At 43.5% G+C, this 27,335-nt stretch overlaps 1 protein-coding gene across 2 annotated transcripts in view; it reads left to right on the plus strand.

The window, feature by feature from the left end:
• Nucleotides 1-12,532: 12,532 nt before the first annotated feature.
• Cmss1 (cms1 ribosomal small subunit homolog (yeast)) overlaps nucleotides 12,533-27,335 on the plus strand; it is a 66,024-nt gene continuing 51,221 nt past the window's right edge. Inside the window, exons 1-2 of one of the 2 annotated variants that reach the window (XM_013515092.1) lie at nucleotides 12,533-12,686; nucleotides 15,934-16,022. In XM_013515092.1, coding sequence (XP_013370546.1) covers nucleotides 15,969-16,022 — 54 coding nt within the window. In that variant the 5' untranslated portion in view covers nucleotides 12,533-12,686; nucleotides 15,934-15,968. Of the gene's footprint in view, nucleotides 12,687-15,933; nucleotides 16,023-27,335 lie in introns of those variants that run through there. The other variant, XM_013515091.1, reaches the window with a different exon arrangement.

The raw sequence follows: 27,335 nt of genomic DNA on the forward strand, positions 1-27,335 counted from the left end.
GTTATCTCTTACAAGCCAAGACGCTTGCGAGCTACACGTCACATTCCTCTAAGCGAGTAAATTCTCTCCATGTGCTTAGGGGGACCCTGGAGCCCTGGAGCCCGTTTCCCCTTTAAAACAGAAAGGGGGGAACAGCTGCTTCTCAATTCCTATGAAGTGTATCCTGTTTTATAGATCATGCTGTACAGCTCTGTTTTGATGTCTGCAAAATGACTTGGTCATTGAAATTCTGAATTTCCTGAACCGGAAGCTTCCTCTCACATGTGGGAAAGAAGGATTAATTCTTACGGGTGTTTCAGGGTGCTACACAGGCCGTGAGGTCTTCTGCATAGTTTATTTTGGTAGCTACCATAGGGCTCACAGAGAAGAAATGTCTTCCAGAGCAACACGCTGTAACAGTTAAGACTCATAAGTGGGCATTCCATTCAGTGTCTCAGGATTTGGGCTGAACAGACCTGCCAGATACTGTGGGTCGAGCACCTTTTCCCTCACTATGCGCCGCTGTCATCCAGTTTCTGCCTTGGAGCCTGCTCATCATGGCCAGAAGTCCTGAAGCCAAAATAAACCTCCCAAGTTGTGGGGTTTGACTATTTTGTCACAGCAACAAAGAAAGTAAAGAAGACAGCCTCCCAGAGTGCTGGGGTTACAGGCATGTGCCACCACGCCCAGCTGGCCACTGTTTTTGTATATGAAGTTTTATTGTAACACAGGTACAAGCGCTTGTTTATACATTATCAGTGGTTTATATATTGTAGAATGTACAGTTGTGATAGAGAACCGTGGCCCACAGGCATGATTTACTATGTACTAGTTGTTTAAGAAAAAAAATTTATCATCCTGCTTAGAGAAAGGGATGCTGCCAGGTGTGGTGGTGCACACCTGTAATCCCAGCATTCAGGAGGCTGAGGCAGAAGGATCACCATGAGTTCTAGGCCAGCCTACACTACATAGTGAGACCCTGAGACTACAGAGAGAGAAACAGGAGACAGGCAGAGGGAGGGAGGGAGGGACGGAGAGAGAAACGAGGAACGCCAAGCAAGCGTAAGGTCACCAAAGATTAGGGTAGTAGAGGATACCGTGGAGGGTTTGAGGAGATAATGAAAGAAGAAAGTGCAGGAAGTGAGGGGTTGAGAACCAACCCACCTCAGTGTTGCAGAAAGCAGTGGAGACGTTATCCAGAGGTTCAGCGTCTACGTCAGTTTCAGGGGCCCCGGGGCAGCTAAGTAAGATGCCACTGTGACCATTTCGGGAGAAGTTGTGTACCAGGCCGTGTTAAACCATTTACACTGGTTATGTCAGAACTTTGTGTAAGAACCCTACGGGATAGTCACAATGAATAGCCCTCTTACAGGTGAGAAAACTTAGGTGCAAAAGAGCAAGCAACTTTCCACCCTGGTTCTAGAAAGCCTCATTTTAATTCCTGTACCATATTTTGTGACAAGCAGGGGTTTGTTGGTTTCCTTTGCTGGAGTAATCTCAGCATCACCACTGACCCTGAATGCGGTTATGGACAGAGGGATAAGCGTGTTCCCCACAGAACACGTCGACCGTTCCAAGCGTCTTCCACGGCTCATTCAGCGTTCTCAGCCACCTGCTTGTAGGTGGTAGGGACCCATGGCACAGAAACATGACCTAACTTGCCCAGGGCCAGCTAATAAGCAACAGGCATGTGACGTGGACCACGGGGTCCCGGAGGGGAACAGCTTGGCGCCTGACTTAGCTGGGTCTCCCTCACTGCGTCCCTGCTGACCCGCACCCGTCTCTGGCTCTGGCTCGTTGTCGGAGATCTTGGCTCAAATTTCCCTCCCTGGCCGCTCCCTGCCCCCCTGTGGTAGTCGGCTTAGGAAAGCAGAAAAGAAGAATGTGCAATATGTTGTTGAGTTTTTAAGATATTTATAAGCAAAAAATAAAATATTAGTAAAGCGCATTACCAAAAGAAGATTCTTAGATCAATGGAATCATGCCTTAAAATATGTGTGATTTCTATTTTGATGAAATGAGAGCACCATCAGAGGACAGTGAGGGAAGAATCATTCCTGATGGTGTTAGTCCAACTAGCTAACTGTGTAAAAGTTAGAGCTTCGCTTTATATCATGCAACAAAAATGTATTCCATATAGACTTCAGTTAAGTTTTTAAAAAAAGACTGTACCACTTTTCTAAAAATATTGAAGTATCTACTTTGGGTTGGGGAGAACTTTTTCTAAGCATAATTACAATGAACATATATGACACGTTTGATCTCATTACAATTAAAACGTGTAAATCAAAATAAATTTTTAAAATTATAGAACAACTTCAGAAATTAAACTTAGCTACAGGTGCAGCTTAGCTCAGTGGCACAGGCCCTGAGTTCAATTCCTGGTACCTAAAAAAACTTAAACTTAACATTAAAAGAAACAAACATTGATAAGAAAAGCATTAAACTCCTCCTTTACACATGAACAAAGGTTAAAAACATTCTTATAAGAAATACATGTAGCTGGGGCTGGGGATTTAGCTCAGCGGCAAAGCGCCTGCCTGACAAGCGCAAGGTCGTGATTTCGGTTCCTGGTACCAGAGAAAAACCAAAAAAAAAAAAAAAAAAAAGAAAGAAATACATGTAGCTGATAAAAGAGTACACTATTTAGCCTCACTTATAGTCAGATGAATAAATGCTATATCATTTTTACCTATTATTAATGTTAAAAAGATAATAACCTAAGTGAGATATAATAAAATAGATGTTTTTATACAGTGCTGATGACTTATAAATTGTCACAAAGCCTTGTAGAAAATTGTTTAGAAGTGAAGGCTCTGTAAAAAACATGTTTACCCTTTTACAATATAATTTCCCTTCTTTTCTCAATAGAAACATATCAAATGTTATACACAAGTATATCTATTGTATTATCTACAAAGGCAAAATTTTAGAAATAAACTTGTATTTGAAAAACAAATAAATATAGTATATACACTAAATGATTAATTACATAGCCATAAAAATGGCTAGACTTCAAGACTACTCAGTGACATGAGAAAATGCTCATTATATAATATTAAAGACTATTTTAAATTATTTATAATTACAAAAAAGATTTTACAAAAGGCAGAAATAAATGCACCAAAATTACAATAGTAAGTATCCTTTTTAACGGGACCATGTTTTTTTACTGGAGCCAAAGTTTTTGTTTCTTTGAATTTTTCTGTGTTTTCTGCAATTTTCACAATTAGTACATACTGTTTTTATATCAAGAGAATAGAGCAAAAATACTGCTTTACAAATGATGACCCTGCCTTACGATAGTACAGTATTAACAAATCAAGTCTTAGTTTAGTCCAGCTTGTTTGCTCTGTTAAACTATTCCATCTCAGCTTTATTTCATCCCATCCAATAAAACTTGAAAGTTGTGGTTCTTGAATATCATTCTTCTTGTGTTGATAATTCATTGACAGGCTGATATATCTTTAAGCCTGGTTTTGGAAACTTTATGGGTAAAGCAATGAAGTCTTTTGTCATGAGCTACACAAAAGGGCACTGAAGAGTTGGGGTTTTTTTTTTTTCCAATTAAAAAGATGGGTAACAAAGTTAAGCATTCTGAGACACCGTCATGTGAACATTACAACCACCTTTAAGGATTTAGAAGTCTTCCACGAAGGCCATATAGTAAGTAATCAGATAAGTGGTTGACGTCCCTATGAAGGCCACAGGGTAAGCCTAACAGAAACAATAGGAATTACACTTCATAACAAGATTGAACGGGTATTCGGTCTGGACACCACCTGAGAGAAATTTTTTTTAATAAAATTTTTGTTAAGAAAAATTATGTAACTCATACCCCACATATTAGACCATGTTCACCTATATTTTTCAAAGGTTAATTTATCATTCTGTCCTTTAACACTCTATCGTACTATGGAAATTTTGACACGTCCAAGGTATGCAGCATTCCAAGAGAATATCCAGAAGAGCGTCATAAATCACAGTAACATGACCTCATCAGTCCACAGATGAGGAACCTATAACATAAAGTAAGGAATCTGTCCAAGATCACAAAGTTTGCCACTAATATCCAGGCCATCTAGGTATTGTCCCTTCACTCAGTCTTCTGTAGAGACACTTAAAATAAACACAGAGACAGCTGTTCTGGGAACTACCACTAGGTGTTCTACAGAGAGAGTATTTAGAGTTGAAATAAGTCTAAGACCATTCTCCGCATTTCCTCATTTGGAGAATAGTAATCCACGTGGATGTATTAAAGAACCCCTGCGGTAAGAGAGATACAAGCCAGATGCGATGTAGGGCTAGAAGCATAAACCAAGACTGCCAGGCAAACTCAAACGTTTTCTCCGCATCTGAACTATAGGACTGGGGCAGAGGGGAAGGGGGAGGAATTCTAGATATCTGAACTGATTGGGTTTTGCTGTGGCTTGCGTGTCTAGAAGTCCCGACAAAACCTCATGCAGTCGTAGGTGGGGCTTTTCAGAGGTGGCTGGATGTAGGATGTGTGATGCTGGGATCAAGGACATGATTGTAGGATTGATTCGCGGTGTGATGCTAGGATTAAGGCTGCCCCACCCTGGGTGAGTGCTACCTATCCAAGGGTAGGTAGCCTGGATATATAAGGGACAGAAAGAGGACTGTCACTTGTCACTTGCTGCTTGCTGCTTTTGTTGCCTTCTGCCTGCCATGAACTGTTTCTCTGTGGTGCCCTCTGCCATGCCACCCTGCCTTGGAGCCAGCCAGCTGTGAGCTGAAACCTCTACAAGCTGTAAGCCAAAATAGACCTTTCCTCTCTAACTTCGTGTGTTGGATATTTCGTCTCAGCACTGAGAAAAAAGTGACTAACACAGTTTTGATATTTTGAAGGAGAGGGGTTGCCTGCCACATGCAGCACCCTCTGCCTTAGTTAGGTAAGCGTTAGTGAAACGTATCGTTCACTGTTAAAGAAGGCTCCCACTGAGCCGCGTAATTCTAGTACTACCAGAGAGCTACTTCATGTGCTTTCGAAGTTAGAGCGGCTCTATTGCATACCGGCTAAGAGCTGACTTACTTTGAATTAAGACTGTCACTTTGTTATTAACCTTGGACAGGTCCCTCAGTTTCCACCTCTGTGAATAGATAATAATAAACAATATCTATCTCATAAAGTTAATACGAGAATTAAATGAGTTAATTTATGTAGAGTATTTAGAACAGTGTCTTATACAAAGTAATGGCTCTATAATAGTTATTATCATTACTACTTCCTGATAAGGGATGTAGAATGTGTGTAGCAGTGCTTCCCAATATACCAAACACACTCATTCAACATAAAGATATTTTAAGACCCAAAATGCCACCACTGACTCCATGACTGTATTCATGTAATTCTACAAAAGTTGGCTAAAAAAACGTCACATTGAAGTTATTCAGTTTGAAACTGGCCCCAGAGATGTAAATGTTCCAAGATTTAAAGCAAATTGCAAAGGAAGACAAGTTGAGCTTTAACTCTCAGGACTGTATTTGAGTTCATGTCACTTAAGCCAACTTATCTTTATTTTTTTCTTAAGCTAAAAAGAAAAGAAGGTAAAAGGAGCACTTGCCTTATTGCGGGGCAGACATCAAGCAGGTAGTGGTTCTACCTACAAAGCTGTACTGACACCTGCATGCCCTATACCTCAGTTTGCATCCTGAGGCTCCCTGATCTGGGGTGTTCAGTGCTGTCCCCCTCTGCCACTGAAGCCAGACCTAAGTGCAGGCATGCACAGAAGAGGTCAGGCTCCCGCAGTAGTTCCTAAGGAGCTCCCCCGCCCCACCGCCCGCATGCATCGTAAATAAATAAATAGGGCACTGCTAACCTGCAAAAGCCACGCCTTCGAGATTTAACTCCACTGAATTGCAGGTGGCAAGAGAAATTTTGTAGTGTTTAAGCACCACACGCACAAAAGTGAAGCACTTCCCTTTAGTCGCGTGTTTTGAGGTGATCCTGTTCGTCTTACCCGTTTGCTTTTTGGCAGAGTAGAAGTACCTCCATGTTTTGCCACCTTGATCCAAAAGTTTTACCTTTGAAGTTTTGCGTAGGAACTGGCCGTATATTTTGTAAGCTCAACGCTGGAACTGTTGCGAGGGACGTCTTCAGCTATGGAAGTAGGAGCATCACTAGAATGTAGATTAGACTAGCTGTTGCCGTTAGAAATGGCAAAATGAAAAGGGGGAAAGAACCACCCCGTTCTCCGTTCCAGTTCAGGGTGACCAAAAAAAAAAAAACCTGATAGAAGCAACTTGTCGAGCATTTGTTTTGTTATACCTTTTGGGAAGTAGAAGAGACCTTACGGAACTTGAGAGATGGAAAAGTTGAGGTCATGCCCAGTTTCCTGCTGTATCTAAGAACATGAAAGGGCAAAAGGGAAAAAGTGATACCAAAAAAAGAACAAAGTGGCATAAGCCACACTAACGTAAAGTCTGACGAACCACCACAGCCTGCAGAAGCCTTCGGGTGCACGTGTCTGGCACCTGGCCCCCGCCTGCACGGCCTAGGAAGGGCCGGAGGCCACAGGGCCCGGCTGCTGAGCTTCCGCGGCTGGCCGCCTCAGGGCGGCTGGATGTGTGCTGCACGGCAGACTTGGGCCTGATGTGCCCCTCTCGCTGCCTCTCCTGCGTGGGATTTTCGTCCTCACAGGCCTTCTCTCCTTTTCTGCCCACGTTTCTTCTTATTGAAAAGGTGTCATGTCTGCTTTGGGAGGTCTTTACAGAGGAGGTGAATCTGGAGCTGAATTTTGTAGCATAAGGGTAAGATAGAAAAGGAGATGACAGACATAGAGGAAGGGAGGCATTTTGAATGATTAGAGTGAAATACAGACAGTATGATTCTTTCCTGGGATAGCTTGATTGATGTACAGCCTTCTGTTTTAGTCATAGCGTATTGATACCTAGTAAGTTGGAAAATGCAGGAGAAGTTTTTTTAAATGGAGCTTCCTTCACAGTCCAAGCTCTGTTCATAAAGGTAAAGTGCTCATTGAGGGCCTCTCCTGCTTGGCTTGCTTCTTGCTGCTTTGTCCTTCCCTGCCGCCCCCTGTGGTCTGCATTGTTGGCTTCGCCCAGAGACCTTCACGGAGTTCAGTGTGAGGGTCCTGCTCTCTGGATGTGGGAACCCTGTTCTTTCCCAGTGATGCTAGTGGGAGTCTCTTAATGAGCTGGGAACATAGTTCTCGAAGAGTAGTTCCCAGCCGTGGTCCTCCCAGCCAAATAAAACATTCTGGCTCCTAGGGATGAGTAATTTTAGCAAAACACTTCAGACTGTGTAAGTGCAGCTGTGTGTGCAGCATTACTTTTCAGTTTGCATTGCCTAGCTTTCCCAGAGAACAGCTGACCACTTCTAGAAATATAGAGCCACCCCCTCAAAGTGAAATTTAACTAAATTAAACGAGGTGAATTTTTAAAAATAGAGTGCAAAGTTAATGATAAAAGGAAGAATTCAGCATGAAGCCGTAATTCTTTTTTTCTCTCTAGCTTAAGTTTTTAACTAATACATAAAAAGGTAAAAACTGAATGTACTTATAGGGTACCACGTGATGTTTTGATGTATGTGTGCATTGCATAATATTTAAATCAAGTTAACCATATCTATCTCCTCAAACATGTATTATTTCCATATAGTGAAAACAAATACAACATTTCTTCTGGTTTTTTTGAAATATACAGTACATTATCTTAATGTACCGGCATCCTACTGTGCAATAGAACACCAGAAGTTTTTACTCCTGTCTAACTGTAACTTAACCATTTTCTTTTTACTTGTAAATATGTCCAGTAGGGAGATGACTGATTGGATTGCCCACTGAAGCCAAGATACCCTTCTGGAGCAGTCTCTCAACTATTAATAGGCATAGAGTCATCTTGGGGTTAGAATGCTTCCCAAGCTTGCTTGAGGGCGAAAAATACCTAGGGTGTTGGTATAAAGCCATAATTCTGAACTTGCTTGTGCCTGATATACCTATGAAATGTGTATGCATGAGGTTTTGGGGGACCTGTAGTTATAAGCCATAATGTTTATGAAACTAACATAACCTCAGATCCTAAACCAGACAAAAAGGGAAATTATGTCAGTTTTAGTTTTGAACTCTGATGAAGAAAATATCTTCAGAAATCACAACCAATTGGGATTTATTTTAGGAACAACAGGATGGTTTAACATTAGAAACCCTATTTTTGGCATCACCACATTACCAGATTATAAGAAAAAGCCCACATAATCATCTCAATATATGCAAACACAAATGACTTTGCATTGCATTCAACAGTATTTATGTTTTAAAAAAATAAGAGCAACCAAGAGACTTTTAGCCAGAAATAAAATAACACAGGACCCAGCACTGGGGAGGCTGAGGCAGTAGGATCATTGCAAGTTTGAGACCAACCTGGGCTGCAAAGAGAGTTCAAAGCCAGCCTGAACTGCATAGCCAGACCCTGTCTCAAAACGACAAAAAAAAAAAAAAAAAACCAGGAAACTTCATTACACTGTAAGCAGTGTATCTCGATGCAAGGGTAGTGTAGGGGTTAAAGTAATGGACTCTGTGATTAGACTATCCGGGGTTCAAATCCCGTCTCTGCCCAACAGATTCATTGAGGAATAACGTACATAAGATTAACCTTTTCGTAGTGTGCTTCAAATGCATACAGCTGTGTAACTTCCACAACAGTCAAGGTACGGAATATTTCCATGCCTCCCCAGAAGTCCCTCCTCCATCTCGGTATGGTTCGCCTCTGTGTCCCCTCAAAGCCCCGGGCGCTTGCAGGTGGGTGTTCTGGGGAGTGATTAGGTCACGGCACCGCGCTCATCAGTGGATGAGTTCCCCGATGAGCTGATAGCTAAGTGCAGATGGGAGGAAGCCCGGCAGGAGAAGGTAGGTCGCTGGGGGCGTGGCCTGGAAGGGTGCGTCTTTCCCTGGCCCTTGTGTTCGCTCTTGGATTCCCGGACACCACGACAGGAGCAGTTTTCCTGTGTCAGAGCCCCTGTGGACTAAAGCCTAAGCCAAGATAAACTTCTTTGGACTGTGAGTGTTGGGACTCTGTCCCCGCAGTGAGAAGAGGGACAAGACCCTGCAGACCTACTTTCTCCCCTATAATTTTGCCTTTTCCAGAAAGGCTAAGTAACAGAATCATTTTTCATACAGCGTATTGAGGCCGACTTCTTTTGCCTCACACCATTTTTTGAAATACACCCATGTTATTATGTGTTTTAGAAGTTTATTTTATTCTGTTCTCAAATATGAGTTTAGCAAAGTTGCCCGCCAGGGAAGATCTAGGATTTTGTGAGCCCTGAACCTTACGTAATTTGGGGGCCCTGTCTTAGAAAAAGAATGCAAAATTACTGATAAAAAACAGGTATGGAAGAAGTTATTTTAAATAAGAAAAGAAATAATATCACTGCTGCTACAAACACAGGATTTGTGAACAACACTTGCTCCTCTTGAGCAGATAGAATAATCATGGTCTCTGTACAGATGTATACTATGCAGTTGTGTTCTTACAGGAAAGACCTTCAATTTTGAATAAGCAAAAATGAACACTTAATTGTCTGCTTACAGTTTTATATTTTTGATGATTGGAAGAAATTTCCAGTGATTAGTTTCAGGTTTCATACATTCTAAACTCAGTTTCTTTCCCACCTCCCACGTAGTTCCAGGGATGGATACACACACATTCCAAGCCTGCCCTCTTCCTGTCAGAAATTTTGGCGAGGTGGTACAGGGTGACAGGAGTGTACCTGGCAGCGGTCCTGCACTCAGACAGCTGGCAGTGTAAACTACCACCAGAAGTGACTGCAAACCACATAAATATACCGCTAAAGTAAACGTATGTCCAAATGTTTCCTCAGACCGTTTCTCCACATGCTCCCACCCCTGCTACACCACTTACTAGGGGATACGTGACAGGTGTGGGAGTGGAAACAGACTTTGGCCTTAACACACCTGTTTTTCTTTTGCAAATTTTTAAGGATCAAATTGACTGTATAATCCCTTTGACAGTGACCTTCTCAGGCCAAGAAAGGAAACTGGACTCCAGAGATAAGACGGGAGTTGTGGAGAAGAGAAATTGTGCGTTTTGCTTGCTGTCTTTGCCGTGGGTTGAAGAAAGACAGTGTGCTTGACTCACCTTGTGGGAGAATTCAAGCAACCCTATCTGGCAGTGTCTTTTTCTTAAAACAGTCTGCAAGGAGCTGAGCTAAGAAGCAGCATGTTCTTGGTGGCCGGTGTCTTAAATCATCCACTGGGACGGAATGGCACAGTCCTGGCGTGCCCTCAAAGGGCAGCAGTCCTAGAGGACCCTGGGTACTGGAGCCACGCTGTCTAGGTTGGGTCTCCATAATTTTCTTTCAATATTTTCTTAATGGAAATCCCAGAACTAGCATCCTTACTTCAGAAAAACAAGTTTTCTCTTTTTGGAATAAAAAATCACCACAAACTAATTGCTTCAGCATATAGTGATATGGGATGATCTCACTTTATATGTGAGGTTTCAAATGAAATAATTTTTTGGAACAAAGAGTGACGCAGATTTAGAGTAACAACAAAGTATTTTAAATACATCTCAAGGGTTTTTGTTGCATAAGAGCTACATACCTTTTAAAATACGTTACTTGTTCTCGAGTAGATTGATTAAATATAGACTGTGCTCTGCAGTTAGAAGATTCTAGGGACTGTGAAATACAAAATTCAGATCTTACTTGATCTTTAGCATTTATAATTTTGATCCTAATATTTATAGGTGATTCTTTCTATCTTAAAGTGATTTTAAATGTAATGGAAGGATATGAGGAAAAGCCAAGTATATATTACTTCTATAATAAAATTTTAAATAAAGCGATAGGGTGCTTTTACTTTCAGTCAATCCTGGACCAGATACTCTGGGCACTGCTGCAAGCCCTTAGAGTTTATGATTCAGGCGGAGAGAAAGCCCAGCCCTTCCACAGTAGCAGCGAACATTGTGAAGTAGGGTAGAATTCTGTGCTGTTGTACAGCGCGCAGGCTTCACGGTGTAGACGAAGTGCAGAGGTGACAGGAAGCGGGAAAGGCGCACAGGAAGAGCAGAATTTCTTGGAGTTGTTTGGGTCTGCTTTCATTGGTGTTCCCAGGTAGCTGGCTTTTTAAGCGGCAAGTCTGGGAAATTAAGCAAAAAGATAACCCCAGGAGCTCAGCACCGTTTCTCTTTGGGCCCGAAAGGCCCTTGCTTGTCTTCTATCTTCTTTCCACCTAGGGTGGGAGGGGCTGGTTTTTCTTATAAAGAACTGGCGCACATAATTACGGAGGCTGTGAAGTTCCAGGAACTACAGGTGAGTTGGTGTGTTAGCTGTCCGTTGCATAACAAAATTCCCAAGAAAATCAACTTAAGGAAGGAATCTGTTTTGCTTCCGACTTGAGAGGCCTCAGTCTGGTTGCTTGGGCCCTGTTGCTGGGCTGTGGCGGGACACAGCTCCGTGAGGGAGGGAGTGGCGGAGCAGCGCCGCGCTCTTCCTGGAGGCCGAGTTTCAACACAGGAGCCCTCGGGGGGCGTTCTAGACCCGAACTGTAACCACTGGCGAGGTGGAGGCCCAGACGGCTGGGGGTTAGCTCTCACCTGCACCGTCACAGCACGCATCGTTTAAAGCCTCTCGCCCAACAGACCGGCTAGTTTGGGCCTATAGATTCTGACTCGGGGTTCACACACATTCACATGTTGAGCTCGCTTTGAGACGTAGGAAACAGCTTAAAGGTGATGACTAAAGCCTTTCAAGGCCAAAAGTGTGTTTGAGGGAACGACCCCTGACACCTGGAAGACGGCGGCGTGGCATTGTGGGAGTGCACACCTTCTGGTCCCCGTGTTCCTGCAGGATAGCTTCTAAACAGGAAGACAGCTACCACTTTCGTTCTCTTCCGATTCTTAAAATAGGAACGTGTGTTTCCACTGGGGAAAGACAAAGAAGACCCAAAATTAGAATTGATGATGGCCTGTAATCCTATGTCACAATCCTAACATCTTCCCTGGAGCCCGCACCCCGAGGGCTGGCTGGGTGCAGGCTTCCCTTGCTGGGGAAGACTTTGGACTCCAGGAAACCTTGGGTAGCAAGGCTGTGCCTGGGGAAATCACTTCAGCTGTCGGAACAGTAGTACTCGTAAGTGAAAGGAGGATTTGGTGTATAGAAAATCAGCAGTTACGTGGTAAACATTAAACAAAGACGTGGAGCCCGGAGTTAGACGTGTGGTCGTGCTCATTCGCGATAGCCTTGATGACAGGTGACTGCAAAGAGGTGGACTTCTGGAGATGGGGCAGGGGATGGTCTGAGTTACTCCTCCTTGCTGAGGAAAGATGCCTGGCACCCGCGGGGTAAAGGAAGAAGGGTTTACGCCAGCTCCCAGCTTGTAGAGGTTTCAGTCAGTAGTCGGCTGGCTCTGCGGCGGGGTGGCCCAGTGGGCAGCAGGCAGCAGCAGCAGCAGCAGCCTCCTTTCTGGCCCCTTCTGTTCCATCCAGGCTGCGAGCCAGGGATTGGTGTCACCCACACCCGGAGTGGGGCTTCCATCATCCACACCCTCCGTCCCCATTCACCCACCCTGAATCCAGCCACCTCTGAGAAGCCGACTTAGGACCACAGGAGGCTGTGGGAGGACAGCTAAGTAGAAGCCATCACCAGGATCCTCAGGAGAGAAGAGGAAAGAGACATAAAAACAATGGGATTTGAATTAATTAAGGTATATGTCTTGGTTACTTTTCTCTCGTTGCTGAGACAAAATACCTGACGCTGAAAATTAAGGAAGGACAGCTTTAGGTAGCTCACAGTCTGTGGAGGTTTCACTCCATACGTGACCGGTTCCAAGGCAGGGTGGCACATGGCAGAGGGTACGTGTTCATGGCGGCAGAACACAGCAAAAACAACAAGCGCAAAAGGGAGGAGTGGCGGGAAGCAGCCTCTTTCCCTCTCTTACATTGTATGCAAACTACCCACCCCAGGGCAGGTGCAGCACTCACACCCGTAACCCCAGCCTTGGATCACGGATCAATCACAAATCCTAGAAGCCGCCCCATGACTGCATGAGGATCTGGGGGGATGTGCAGACACAAACCATAGCATTACATGAAATGCATGTTCCAACTCCCCCAAACAAACCACACATTATGTAGTATTAACGTGCAGTAATACAGTTTTTTTAAGGAGTTCACCTTTGTCATTGTAAGCTCTCAGTAAACATTTTTTAAAGCGACAGAGTCCTGTTGCATGAGTATTCAGAATTAGACATTCCCTAATATTAGACCACTGGATAATCTTCAGTTTTCCCATTTATGAGTAAGACTGCTGTCCTACGGCTCAGATCTACACCTCCATTTTTTCTAATTGCTTAAATTTATTGGTACATTATAGGAATACACAATGATCACATTCATCATAGGGAATTTGTACCTGGACATGGTACATCTTGATTCTTTTTTCCATTCCCCTGCCTTCCCTTCAACCCTTCTTTCTCTCCTTATTTACAAAGGCTTGTTTCCATTTTTCCTTCTTTCTTCATTTGTTTTTCTTTCATCTTCCTTCCTTCACTCTGCCCCCCGACTTCCTCTTCCCATTTGAACAATTTCTTCCTATTTCGCAATATCTGTTACGTATTTTGGTCCTTGCTTTCACTTCCAGTTTATCCTGCCAGAGAAGCCGTGGGGTATTTACATGTGTGTCTGATTTATTTCACTTAAGAATATGGTCTCAAGGTGCACCCATTTAACTATAAATGTCTCGTTTATCCTTCTTTATGGGTGAATAGTAATCCATTGTATAAAAAACAAACACATCTTCTTTATCCTCTCATTGGGTGCTGCTATAAACATGGGTGTGTGTATATCGCTGTGATATGATGCTTTTAATTCTTTTGGGAAGATGCCAAGAAGGGGAATTGCTGGGTCAAATGGAACCTCTAGTACTAATTTTCTGAGGAATCTCCACACTGATTTCCACAGTGGTTGCACCAGACAAGGATTCCCTCTCCTCCACAGCCCTCCAGCATTTACTATTGGTTGATTTCTTGTAATAGCCATTCTTTCTGGAGTGAGATGGAATGTCAGTATTGCTTTAGTTTGCATCTCTCAAATGACCAGTGATGTTGAACATTTTTTCATATACTTATTTGCCATTTCTACTTCTTCATCTGAGAAGTTTCTTGTTTATTTTAGATGCCCACTTTTGGATTAGGTCTTTAAATTTGGGGGCCTGATTTTTCTGAGATCTTTATATATTATAAATATTAGTCCTTTGTCTGAGGATCACCTGGCAAAGTTTTCTTCCCACTCTGTGTGTTGTCTCTTCACTCAGCTGGTGGTTTCTTTTGCTATGCAAAAGCTTTTTAATAGGAGGAGATCCCATTTGTTGATTCTTTAGGGTATTTCCTGTGCAATCAGGGTTTTATTCATAAAGTCTTTGCCTACACCAGTGTCTTCAAGAGTTCTGTCTATTCTCTCTTCCAGTAGATTTAGTGTTTCTACTTTAATATTTATATCTTCAATCCATTTTGATTTTAGTTTAGTGTATGGTGAAAGATATGGGTCTAGTTTTAATCTTGGGCAAGTTTTTCCAGCACCATTTATTAAAGAGCCTGTCTTTCTTCCAGTGAAGGTATTTGACTTCTTTGTCAAAGATAAGGTGGCTGAGTATGCCTAGCGTTACTTCTGCATCTTCTATCCTGGGTTTTTTTGTTTTGTTTTGCCAGTACCATGCTGTTTTTATCACAGTAGCTTTATAGGATAATTTCAAGTCAGGGAGTATGATGCTTCCTGCCTTACCCTTGCAATTTTAGGTCTCTTTTGGTTCCAAATTAATTTTAAGACTATTTTCTCGAAATGTTTGAGATACGCTATTGGAATTTTGATCAGGATTGCATTAAATCTGTATAACAATTTTGGGAATATGGCCATTTTCACAGTGTTGGTTCTTGCTATCCATGAGCAAAGGATATCTTTCCATTTTCTAATATCCTCTGCAACCCCTTTTTTCAGAGTACTGTAATTTTCACTATATATATCTTTTACTTCCTTTATTAGACTAATTCCTAAGTATTTCATTGTTTTGGATGCTACTGTGAAATGTGTTGTTTCCCTAATTTCTCTCTCAGTGAATTTTTTATTTATGTATAAGAGTGGTATTGCTTTTTGAGTGTTAACTTTGTATCTGGCTATACTACTAGATTTGCTTATTAAATCTAGAAGGCTTTTGGTTGAGTTTTTGGGGTTTTCTAAGTAGAGTATCATGTCATCTACAAATAATGATAATTTCACTTCTTCCTTCCCTATCTTTATTCCTTTTATTCTCTCCCTTGTCTGATTGCTCTGGTAATGTTTCCAGAACTATGTTGAAGAGAACTGGTAATAGTAGACATCTTTGTCTTGTTCCTGATTTTAGAGTGAAAGCTTTGTTTTTGTCTGTTTAGTATGATGTTAACTGTTGGTTTTGTCATAGATGGCTTTTATCATCTATTCCAATTTTCTGTGGAGTTTTTATCATAAATGAGTGTTGGACTTGGTTAAACACTTCTTCTGCATCTGTTGAGATGATGATGTAGTTTTTGTCCTTGGCTTTGTTAATATGGTGTATTACACTTACTGATTTGTGTATGCTGAACCGTCCTTGTACCCTTGGGATGAATCCTAGTTGGTCAAGGTGTGTAACTTTGTGATGATTTGCTGTATTCTGTTTGGCAGTGTCTTACTGAGGACTTTTGCCTGCGTGTTCACTAGGGAGAGTAGCCTGTACTTCTCTTTTGGGGTTGGATCTTTCTCTGGTTTTGGTATCAGGATAATGCTTTCTGCCTCCGTTTTAGATCATTTCCTTAAATTCAACCTCTTCAAGGACAAAGTTCAAAATTAAGGCACAGAACCTTCTAGAAAGGTCATACAAGTTGTACCAAGGTATGGAAGAGAAAGACACTTTTTTAAATTCTCAATTATTTTGTTTCGTAGAATCATCAGATGGTGAAAGAGGAGGAGAAACCAAAATGATACAGCAGGAGACAGGTGCAGTTCCTGCATCACCAAGAAAGCCCGAACAGGTGACAGTTACTGGGGATGTGCACTTTCTGGATTTTGGAATAAGCTTCTGTCAGTCCACAGCATTTCCTATATCCTAATATCAGTTGGTGCTATGATTTTTGGGAAGCTTTTGCCGTCTCTGCCTTATCTTTCTCATTTTTTTTTTTATTTGTTTTCTTTACACTATAAATATAATTCATAAGAATTATATTTAGATTCTTATGTCACATTTTCGTGAAGATCCAAGCTTATTATTTTGGGTACAGTTCCTTAGAGAGACTGATACCATACAGATATGGAAAATCTTCCTACACAAAAATCTATGATTATGCTACCACACTATGCTGTGTCTGATAGTTTCCAGCTAGTTTTCAGGGCCGTGTTTCTACCTAGTGTATGGTTGTTGTATGCCTTCTTAACAGGGGATTTGCTGTCATGCCTTAGTCCAAATGGCCATTTGGAATAAGCTTTATTTCCTGGGCCTAACTTTTTTTTGCTTTTTACTGACCTCTGAAATGTCACTCACATCCACTTGTAGCTTTTTACCATTATGCGTCCTTCATATTGATCTTTAAAGAACCGTCTCCTATCAATCAAAATTGGTCACCATCCTTGCAGTAAAGATTTGTGGTCTTATATTTACTGTGGATGTGCGAGATTCATTCCACAAGAGGTGTCTCTTCCCAAAGCTTGTGACCAGCTTAGAATAACGGTGAGAAGCAACTTGGCATACTAGTTCTTTACCACCTATTTGACCTTGGGCAAGTTAAATTCTCTGAGCCGCTGTCTCCTTACCAGTAAAATGATGGTGATAATTGTAACTCTCACAGAGTTCCATGGGGATCAGATGAGTCACTGCCTGTGATGCACTTCAAACTGTGGTTGGCAGAGAGATGCTGGCACACGGAAATGTTCATCACTATAATGCAGCATACTTGGTCTTTTCGTTCTCATTAATGACCTAAAGGTTAGCTTCCTCGGATTTTCAGTTCATTTCAAGGTGGAACCTAATCTTACCTTAACTTATTCCGCTAACCACACCACGCCATGCGTTCGTTGACTTTCCCTCTAATAAGTGCCCTGGCTGAACTTATTCCCAAAGAGCCTTTTTCATACCCAGTTGCTCTCTTTTTCCTTGCTTGTCTTAAAATTCGTTTTGCTTACTTTCTCTCTTGCTTTTCTTGCTTCTTTACTTTTTCTGGAACCATTGGTTAAAGAATAAATTTGAATTAATAAACCCACTCGTGCCTGCATCGTTCCTTCTTTTTATTGATGAAAGGGTCATCATTGCTAAGTGTTTGCATGTTTTAGCTCCTTTCTTCCCAGGCTTTTCTTTTCCCATAACTGTTAAGTTAGATAAATGGAAGATAACTTGAAGAGGAAAAAATGGGAGAGGAAAACCTTGAATATATTCCCAGTTCTGTGAGTATTGCCCTATGTTTGGCTACCCAGATTTCAATTATGATAGAGGCCTTTTACTGAGCGGTTGTCATAGGCTCTGTATAAGGCACCCTTTAACTCACGTAATCTTCACGGCAGCCCTGTGAGGTTAATGATACCCCATTTACAAAAACCAGAGTCCCAAAAACTAGTGAGAGTCTTGGCCAGAACCCCAAAAGCTTAAGGATTTACTGCCTATTTCATCGCCTTCCTCTTGCTCTAAGTTCTGTCACTACCAAATTCCTGTGACGTCATAGGCAGTCAAAATGCCCTAGCCCTTCCTGCAGTTCACCTCCCTTCCCGGACCAGGTAACTCTCCTCTATCTCTAAATGTGCATAAAAATCTGTTTGTGTCCCTGTGCTTCCCATGATTGTTGTCCATCATTTTTTGTTTGTTTGGTCTTTTTGAGACCAGCTCTCTCTATGCAGTTCAGGCCAGCCTTGAACTCACTTTGTAGCCCAGGCTGGCTTCAAACTCTCAACGATCCTCCTGCCTCAGCCTCCCAAGTGCTGGGATGACAGGCGTGTGCTACCACACCTGGCTGAGTGTTGTCCATCTAAATCCACCACCTGGTCAGAGCACCTCAGAGGCAGTTTCCTTGCACCTCTTCACAGCACCTAGCGCAGGAACTTCCCCAAAGTGGCACTCATTTGTGAAATGAAGAAATGATTACGGTGAAGGATGACTGTACCAGTATCCCAGCTTTCTTATCCCTCACCCATTTGCAGCCCTCCTGTCCCAGCTGATGAGCAGTCAGCTCCCTGACACAGCTGCCTGCAGAGGGCTGGTGGAGCCTCCTGACCTCGAGTCCTTCCTGCGGCCCCATACAGGACCTCCCACCCCAGACCCCCCTTGATACTCAGCGCAAACCCGAGATCCCCCTGTGGGCGGTGCCCGGACTCTCCTTCCAGCTCCTCCGCAGGCTCCCCGTGCTTTTTCTCCTAGTGTTTTCCTCCCTCTGAAGCTCATCCCGTCATCGCAAGCGTGACTCCCTTGCCTGGCCCATTGTGTCCTTCCCCGAGTCTGTGTGTGTAGAGCCCCAGTCTCTAACTAGCTCATGGGTGCCTCAGGGCCAGAGTTTCCTCTGTGTCCGCTACAGGACATAGCACAGTGCTGGGTACATACTGGACGGACATATGTTTTCTAAAAGTAATTGTATGTATCCAGCATCATGAGAAAAAAATTGTTTTATGCTATATTTAAATTTTGAATTTTTTTCAAATTTGCGTAGTTGCTTTTCTTTGAAGTTTTTCATTATCTGTGTGCAGGAACTGCCTGGCACTGTAAGCTTTAACACCGCAGCTGGGAGCGTCTGTTGAGGTAGATGGTGTCCCTCCTTCGCCCTAACTGAGCCTCACGTCTGTGTTACTGAGTCTACACCGCCAGTCTGTCCAGTGTTTCAAGCGAACGATTTATAACTTTCCAAAAGTTTTCTTAACCTCTACGACTGTAGCACCTCTAGGAACCATTTCACATCTAAGTAAGCACCCGTGGCCTGCTTAATAACGCGAGTGCGCAGTTTGCCAGCAGTCCTACCCCACCCCACTCCCACAGTCCTTCCAAAGTAAATGGTGAGTGCCCGCTCCCGGAGATTGCATCACCCGCTCCCTCAGCAGCAGTCACTGCAGAGCCAGCCCCAGTGACTCTAGCTGTGGTTCCCAGCATGTAAACCCTTGCAGGGGAGCTGGCGACTCGCGCGGAAGCCTGGATGATGTCAGGAGCGTTTCAGCGGTTCCATGACCTATCCGCTCCCCTCAGAGACCACACTGGACTCCTTTTTCTTTCAGCTAGACTTTCGTTTACTTCCCCGGATCATAAAGAAATCTCCAGCACAAGTCCTCTCCTTCCTCTCCCTTGCTCACCTTTCTCTGTTGTATTTATTGTATCTTTATTTGAACACTACTCATTTCATATTTCTTTAACTTTTTGTTTCCAAGATCACTTTGGTGCTTGGTAGGGAGAGCAGAGCTACGTCCTTCCTACTCTCCTGATTAACTGCTCTCATCCGTAGCAGTGTCTCTCTTCTGGCCTCCTTCCTGTCAGTCTGCTGTTGCTTAACAGACTGCCCCAAATCTAACAGTGTAAAGCACACAGAAACATCATCTCCCTGCATCTTCGGTCCCACAGGCCTGGGTTAGGTCAGTGCATCTAGCGTGAGGTCTTAGGCATCACAGCCAGTCAGATTCCAGGCTGGGGCAGGGGACAGCGGGGGAAAGTCCCAGAGCTCATATGTGTGGTAGTCGGCAGGCCTCAGTCCTTCTTTGTGACCCTGCCACGGTGTTGGCTCACAACCCTGCTGCTGGCTTCCCTCAGCCGACTGATCCAAGAGGGAGCAACCAAAAACCCTCAAGACAGAAGCCACAGTCTGTGTAAGAGTTGACACCCCATCTCTCCTGCCATTTCATTACGAACAGATCGGTAAATCCAGTCCTCATTCAAGGGCCAATGGATACAGAGACAGAGATAAGAGTTGGGAATTATTGTGGGTTCTGGCTGCCACGGGCTTGCCTCCGGCATCCAATGATACATAGTGTTGGGACCTTGTCGGTCTCTCGGTGTACCCTGGGGAGGAACGATGGCAGGTACGAGGAAAAAACAGACAAGAGACAAGAGCTGGGTCAGGTGGAGGCGGCCTCTTACCTCAGAGGTTAGAGAACCTGAACAACAGCAGTAGGCGTGTTTATTTTATACGCTTAAAAAGTTAGTATCAGGAGCGGTAATGTTGCCTAGCAACTAACGCCTGTAATTGTCCAGGCAGGATGCTTCTCTCAAGACTGAGGTATCGTGACTGCCTGGCACTCTGGCTCTGGCCTGCCCTCACACACATGACCAGTTTCCAGCTCCAGCCTCTCCAAGCAGTACAGCTGTCCGACATGCGGAATATGTTCACCCACCCAAGGCCCGCAGAAGTCTTACCCCATTGCAGCAGGAGTTCAGCTTCCGAGTCTCATCAGCAAAATCAGATCTAAGTACAGTTGAGGTTTCTAGGATTTGGTTCCCTAAGCCAAAGTCCCGTAGGACATTTCTTCTCAATTTTATAAAACTGGAGACCTTATGTCTCCCACGTACCCAGCACACAGTGGTGGGACAGGAGCAGGATAACCACGATGAGCACTGTTACTCAAAAAGAGGAGAGATAGGGAGCTGCAGGAGTCCTTGGACCCACAGGGAAAATGTTAGGGATTTGTTGATGAAGTCTCAAGCCCAGGAATAATTCTCTGTGCTCTTAGCTCTGTCCTTTGAGCACTTTGTTCTTCCCTCTGAGTCATCCGTCTTTTCATTAATGAAAAGTAGCAGATCTTTGCAACTGAGCAGGTCTTTTGACATGTACCCTTTTTTTTTTTTTTTTTTTGTACCGGGACTCAAACTCAGCACTTTGCGCTTGCCAGGAAGGCGCTTGTGCCGCTGCGCCACATCCCCAGCCTCAACCTGTATCTTGATATTCTGAGGTTCCAAAGGGCTCTCTAATTTGGTTCTCCGAACTCTCCATGCAAACTAGAGCTGTTCCTGCTTACATAACTCCTTTACAAACTGTGTGGGCTACCTGTGATTCTTTGGGGGTTATTCCATTAGGCAGAAATCAAATCTACAAACATTCTATTTTGAGCCCCTGCTGAGACAAGTATTAGGCAAACCCCCTTAAGCTTTCCAGAGGCATACTGCTTGAGAGAAATATGTGAGGCATACCCTCAATTTCTTCAAAGAGCTCTTGCGTGACTGAGTAATACAGTAGCCCCCCTTTCCATTTATGGTTTTATTTTCTATGGTTTAAAACTACTGTACAGAAAATCGCAGAAATAAATAAGTCATAAGTTTTAAACTGTGTCATTCTAAGTAGCATAATGAAATCATTTGTTTTGGTCGTGTGTGTGTGTGTGTGTGTGTGTGTGTGTGTGTGTGTGTGTGTGTTTGAGACAAGTTTCACTGTGCAGTTCAGGCTGGCCTTGAATTTGCTTTGTAGCCCAGGCTGGCCTGGAATGCTCAGTGATCCTCTTACTTCAGCCTCCCGAGTACTGAGATTGCAGGTGTGGGCCACCACACCTGGCCATGATACCTTAAGGATGAATACAGTACAATAAGATATTTTCAGAATACATTCACAAAACTTTTACTATAGTATATTATTATAATTGCTCTATTTTATTATTAGTTATTATTAATGTCTTATTGTGTCTGATTTATAATTTAAACCTTATCATAGGTATGTATAGGGAAAAATATAATATATAGAGGGTTTGGCACTATCCATGCTTCCAGTATCCACTGGGGGTTTTGGAATACATCCCTCACAAGCAAAAGAGAGCTACTGCACCCTGAGGCACCACCTTTGCTTTCTGAGGTTTTAACAAATGCTGACTATAAAGTCACACCCTTAACCTCACTGTAACAGGTAAACACATTTTCTGCTTTCCATATAATTGCAGAAAACAGCATTGCTAAATTTTCTACCAATGCATAGCAAAGATTGCTTTTCTTCCAGTTGTCAATGAGATTTTCCTCACTTCCTTCAAATACTTCCCCTCAACTTCAAAGACCAAAATTTTTTGAAGTCTTTTCAGGCACACTACTACTGCTCAATCACAATGCCATGCCCCCCCCCCCGCACTTTTTGAATTATAGGAGAAGGGGAAATAAAAAGGATTAAGATGTTTTATATATGTGTGCCAACTACCCCTGATGAATGCGATGACTATGTGCTGCAAACGTGAAGTAATAAAAAAAGTAAATGAAAATTATTCTGCTGCCCCCGTACTTCAACATATATAGTATTAACTAAAGTTCAGTCTTTGTTTTAAAGTGCTTTAGAATTTTGTTCTGTTTTGGGGTGTTTTGTTTTCATTTGTCTTGTATTTTGCCTTGTTTCCTCTCCTGTCCTGTCCTGTCCTGTCCTTTTGTGGTAGAAGTCTCACTGCGTTGCCCAGGTTTGGCTCAACTCATGATCCTCTGCCTCAGCCTCCTGTTGGTTTGTGTCCGGATGTCCCCGCAGAGCCTCATGCACGTTTAGATGGAGCTGTTGTGGAGGTGGCTGATTCCTGAGTTGGTGATTGGCTTGTGGTTCAGTGTGGGGTTAAGGGTGGGTGATTGCTGGGTGACTGCTCGGTCAGCCCACTGGTCGGATTTGCGCCGCCCCAACCCCAGCAGTGTGGATAAGGTAACGGGGCAGAAAGAGGCCTGCTTCCCCCTTTTGCTGTTGTCGCTTCTGCTGTCTTCTGCTGCCGTGAACTGCTGCCCTCTGCCATGTGCCACCTTTCTTCAGAGCCAGCGAATTTTGGACTGAAACCTCTGCAGACTGGGAGCTAATAAACCTTTCCCCTTGTAACTTTGGGTGTTGGGTATTTTGTCCCAGCAATGAGAGAGAAGTAACTAAAACAGCCTCCAAACAACCGGGACTACAGGTGAGCTACACCGGATTTGTTTTAAACTTCTTTCATTTTCTTTTGAGGAAGAGTTAATACATCACAAAAAATGCAAATGTCAAGTGTACCATTTGATGAATTTTGACAAATGGATGCAACTCTTTGAAACACATCCCTGTCAGGATAAATAACAATGCCATCACCTCAGAATCCTTTCGTGTGCCATGGTGTTTCAGGTATTCTACACTGCCATGTAAATGGAAGCGGATGCTTTCATTATTCAAGGCATGTTTCATTCACCACAGTGTTTTTAGATGTATCCGTATCGACACATTGTGTTTATTTCCTTCTTTTTTACTGCTGAGCGAACTGGTCTGCCAGGGTTATCAGAACAGAATTCCACAGACATGGCGACTGAAACAACAGAAATCTGCTTCTCACAGCTCAGGAGGCTGGAAGTCCAAGACTAAGATGTTGACATTTCGGTGGAAATGTGTGAAATAACTTTTGCCCAAATCCTAAAGGAACAAAAAGCTAGTTCTAAAATGTTTTCATTTGTATAATGAACTATTTGTTTTATTATAAAGTGGCAATTTAAATATCTTATCTACTAATGTAATAACCATATATCTCTTTTTTTAAAAAGTCAAACATGATTAACGGTTTTTAAGAAAAAGGAAAGTTCTCTTTCCCACTGACATCCTCCTCTGCGTGGAGAAAACCTCAGCTTTCTGGCTTTTGGCATTTGTGCTACCTGACAGTTTATCGCTCTCTGAAATGATGTCCTGACTTCCTGATGCGGGATGTGAGGACACCGCTCTCGCCCACCTCTTCTGCCCTCCAGCTGCTGCCTCCCAGGCCAACACAGTCCCACACAGTCCCACATCTTGGCTGAAGCAGTTTTCATAGTTACAGTATTCTGATTATGGAAATATTATTGAAATGCTGAGAAAAAGACAAGCTATAATCATCCTTTCTTATGTAGCTCTTTATTTTCATGAATTTAATAATTGCCCTTTTCTTTATTTGCCTGGCTTGCTGTGCTCCAGTTGTTAACTGATTCCATGTGTTCCAACATCTCTTCCACATGCCCATGAGTAATGTTCTCCACATGCTGAATAGATCAGTTATGTTGTATTTCCTGAAAACCTTCACACTTTTGCTCAGTTCTGAAATGGTCATTCTGTAGGCCCACTGAGCAATGGAGACCTCTTAATTGCCAATTTCATTACTCATGTAGGGTGGGTCCCCCGTTTTGCTGAGTCCTTTATCTTTCTTTGTCTTGGTTTAAGCTCCCCCACTTTTGGAATAAAGCCTTTGTTATTTGTGGGTGTGAAGTAGATGTTTTCCAACTTTATGCATTAGAAATTGTTTCTATCCTATTCTCATGTTTGACTAATAGTTTGGCTGGGTATAAAAGTCTAGTTTACCAATAAGCTGTCATCATAATTTGGAAGGCATTATTCCATCAAGCTCTAGCATCCCTTATTGATTTAGGGGGGTCTTGACACCATTATTTTTCCTCCTTTTGTGTGTGTGTGTGTATGTGTGTTAGTTTTCTTTCTGGAAGTTTTTATAATCTTTGTCCATGATTTTCTTAAATTTCACATTGATGCTCCTTGATGCATAATATTTTTCTTATTCATTGTACTGTGTAGCTAATGGGCTTTCAACAGGGTCTGCAGTTTCAGAAAGTTTCCTTCAGTTTTGGAAAGCTTTTTCTAGGATAATTTCTTTGATCACTGTCTTAGTCATTTTTGTCACTGGGACAAAATACCCAACATCCACAATTTAAAGGAGAAGTTTATTTTAGCTCTCAGTTTTTAGAGGAATTGGTCTATAGTTGGCTGGTCTCAAGACAGAAGGAACTGGTGCCAGCCTCTGGCAGAGGAAGGCTGCTCACATGATGGTGACCAGGGAACAAGGAGAGAGAAAGAAGGAGGTGGAGAGGGAGGCATACTCCTCCAGGTCACACGCCCCGTGACCACCTCAAACCAGCTTGCACCTCCTAATCGCACGTTCAGCTAAGCTGTTCTGGGAGTGTTGCAGGCCCATCACCTGATCACTTCCAGAAGCCTCCTTGAACACTGAGCCTTTCGGGGGACATCGCAGGTCTAAACCATGACGTTCCACTCTGGCCCCAAAAGACTTACGTCCCACTCTTCATGCAAAGTGTATTTAATCTATCGCTAATAGTTACCAAAGCTTAACAGTTGCATCCCTGCCAAACAGTCTGGGTTCAAAGTCCTCTGAGACTCAAGGCAAACACCTAGACCCTGTAAAAATCAGAAAAGAAATTAAATACTTACAACATAAAATAACACAGGTAAACGTTCCCATTCCAAAAGGGAGGAGCAGAAAGATAGAAAGGAATTAGACCAAAGCAAGACTGAGACTCAGCCGGGCAAACCCTGGATCCCGGAGTTCCATGTCCTGCACCTAGGGCAAGCTGTGGTGACGTGTGAACTCCACAGGTTTTGGGTGCCCCTGCTCCCTCGCCTTTGCCAATTGCAGCCCTCGCATTTTCTCTCTTGTGGCTCTACTTACTGCCCGCAGATTTGCTCTACAAGTGACCCATATTCCTGGCATCTTCAACTTCCTGGGTCTTCAGTAGACTTTTGGCTTCATCCCACAGCTTCACACACTGCCTCGCCTCCCAGGACTTCTGAAATCCGGGTGGAAGCCTTCCTGAGCCCCACAACTCTTGCATTCTGCGTGGCTGTAAAGCCAGCACCGTGTGAATGACACTGAGGTTCCCTGGCAGTTCAAGAAGTAGCCAGCCTCCTTTGTATCAGTGGCTGCAGAGTTCTGACTGTCCGAGTGGCTCAGCTTCAGGAAAATCTTTCTTAGTTGAATGTAAATGAATGGGGCTCACTGGAGCTGTCTTCTCAAAGCAAAGTCTTTCACTTTTTTTTACCTTTGAGCCTGTCATGAGTGGGTTCTTTGCGATTTCTGAGATGTCCTCAAAGCACCTTTCCTATTGTCCCAATGTAAGGTGCTTGGCTTCTTTTCAATGCTATCTTTTTAGCAGTCATGCTTGCCTTTGCCCCAACTTTGTAGGTCCTTTCTGGCAAGACTCCAAACCTTTTAAGTGGACGTTTTGCTCCTGATTCTCACTACACACCTGGCCAAAAAGTAGCTAAACGTACCAGTGCCACAGACTGAGGCTGCCTTGGTATTTCCTCTACCAGGTTAACTAGTCTGCCACTTAGTTAATCTCTGGCAGCCTCAGGACATAGGCAATAGTGTAGACGAACGTTCTGCTGGAGCATAACACACAAAGCCTTGAGTCTACCAGTGATGTCCTTGTTCCCCGCTGAGACTCTTGGTGCTGGCCTTTACGTGTGCCTCTCTGTCAGCATTCTCACATTCTGAGCTCCAGCCAGAATCTCCCATCAAGCTTGGCCTACAGCATTTTAATGCTTCTCTTGCCACCAGCTCCAAGCCTTTCCACACCTCTTCTGCAGGTCAGTTCCAAAGGCTTCTAAACAGGCATAGTCACGGGAACAACCTCACTGTAGGCACCCAAATCTGTCTTGTCACTTCCTTTCAATGGGACAAAACACTCTATGTCCATAACGTCAAGGAAAAGAGGCTGATTTTGCTCAGGGTTCTTGGAGGACTCAGTCTGTGGTTGTCTGACACCAAGGCAGGCTGTGGTGGAAGAACGATGCTCACGTTACAGTGGCCAGGAAGCACAGAGAGAGAAGGAAAAGGCCAGCGAGGGAGATACACCGTTTGTCTCAGCTACTTTATTCTTGCTGACAAAGTTAAGTGAGGAGGGGTCTGTTTGGCTCACAGTTTGTAGAGGTTCCAGTCCACAGCTGGCTGGCTACAAGGCAGGGTGGCGTGACAGAGGGGAATCACAAGGAAGAAAGAGTCCATGGAAAACCAGGGCAGGCAGAAGGTGGCCAGCAATGAAGTAGCAACCAGCGAAGGCAACAAGCCTCTTTCTGTCCCTTGTATCTTATCCAGGCTACCTGCCCTTGAGTGGGTAGCACTCACACCCCTAATCCCAGCACCCTTCCTCCTAGCATTGCACCATGAATCAGTTCCAGTGTCACACACTCTAGATCCAGCCGCCTCTGGAAAGCCCCACCTATGACCACGTGAAGCTTTGGGGGACATCAAGACACAACCCATACCACCTTTCAAGGTCCCATCTCCAGTGACCCACCTACTTCCTGACAACATATTCAGCTACTGATTCATCAGAGGATAAACACATGGCCACCAGCTTGTGCCACCACTGCTACATACATGACTGTCCCATCAGGTGGCGTAGGCTAGTCATGCATGCATCACTGGTGTACAGGCTGCCTGGTGGAGCAGCCATGCATGGGCAGCCCTGTCATGAGTGTGTCCGTGCAGCGAGTAGTGCCCTCGTGGTCCCTTCCCATGGTCTGTTCCATGATCTCATGGGCTGTGGGGGAATATTTTAGATCTGAGCTGTAGCAATCACTCCATCCATACTGTTTTATATGACCTCTTTCTTCAGTAATGCCTTTTGTTGGAATATTAAATATCCTGTTATG

This window comes from Chinchilla lanigera, unplaced genomic scaffold (assembly GCF_000276665.1).
Source record: "Chinchilla lanigera isolate Chin_1 unplaced genomic scaffold, ChiLan1.0 scaffold00026, whole genome shotgun sequence".
Taxonomy (NCBI): Eukaryota; Metazoa; Chordata; class Mammalia; order Rodentia; family Chinchillidae; genus Chinchilla; species Chinchilla lanigera.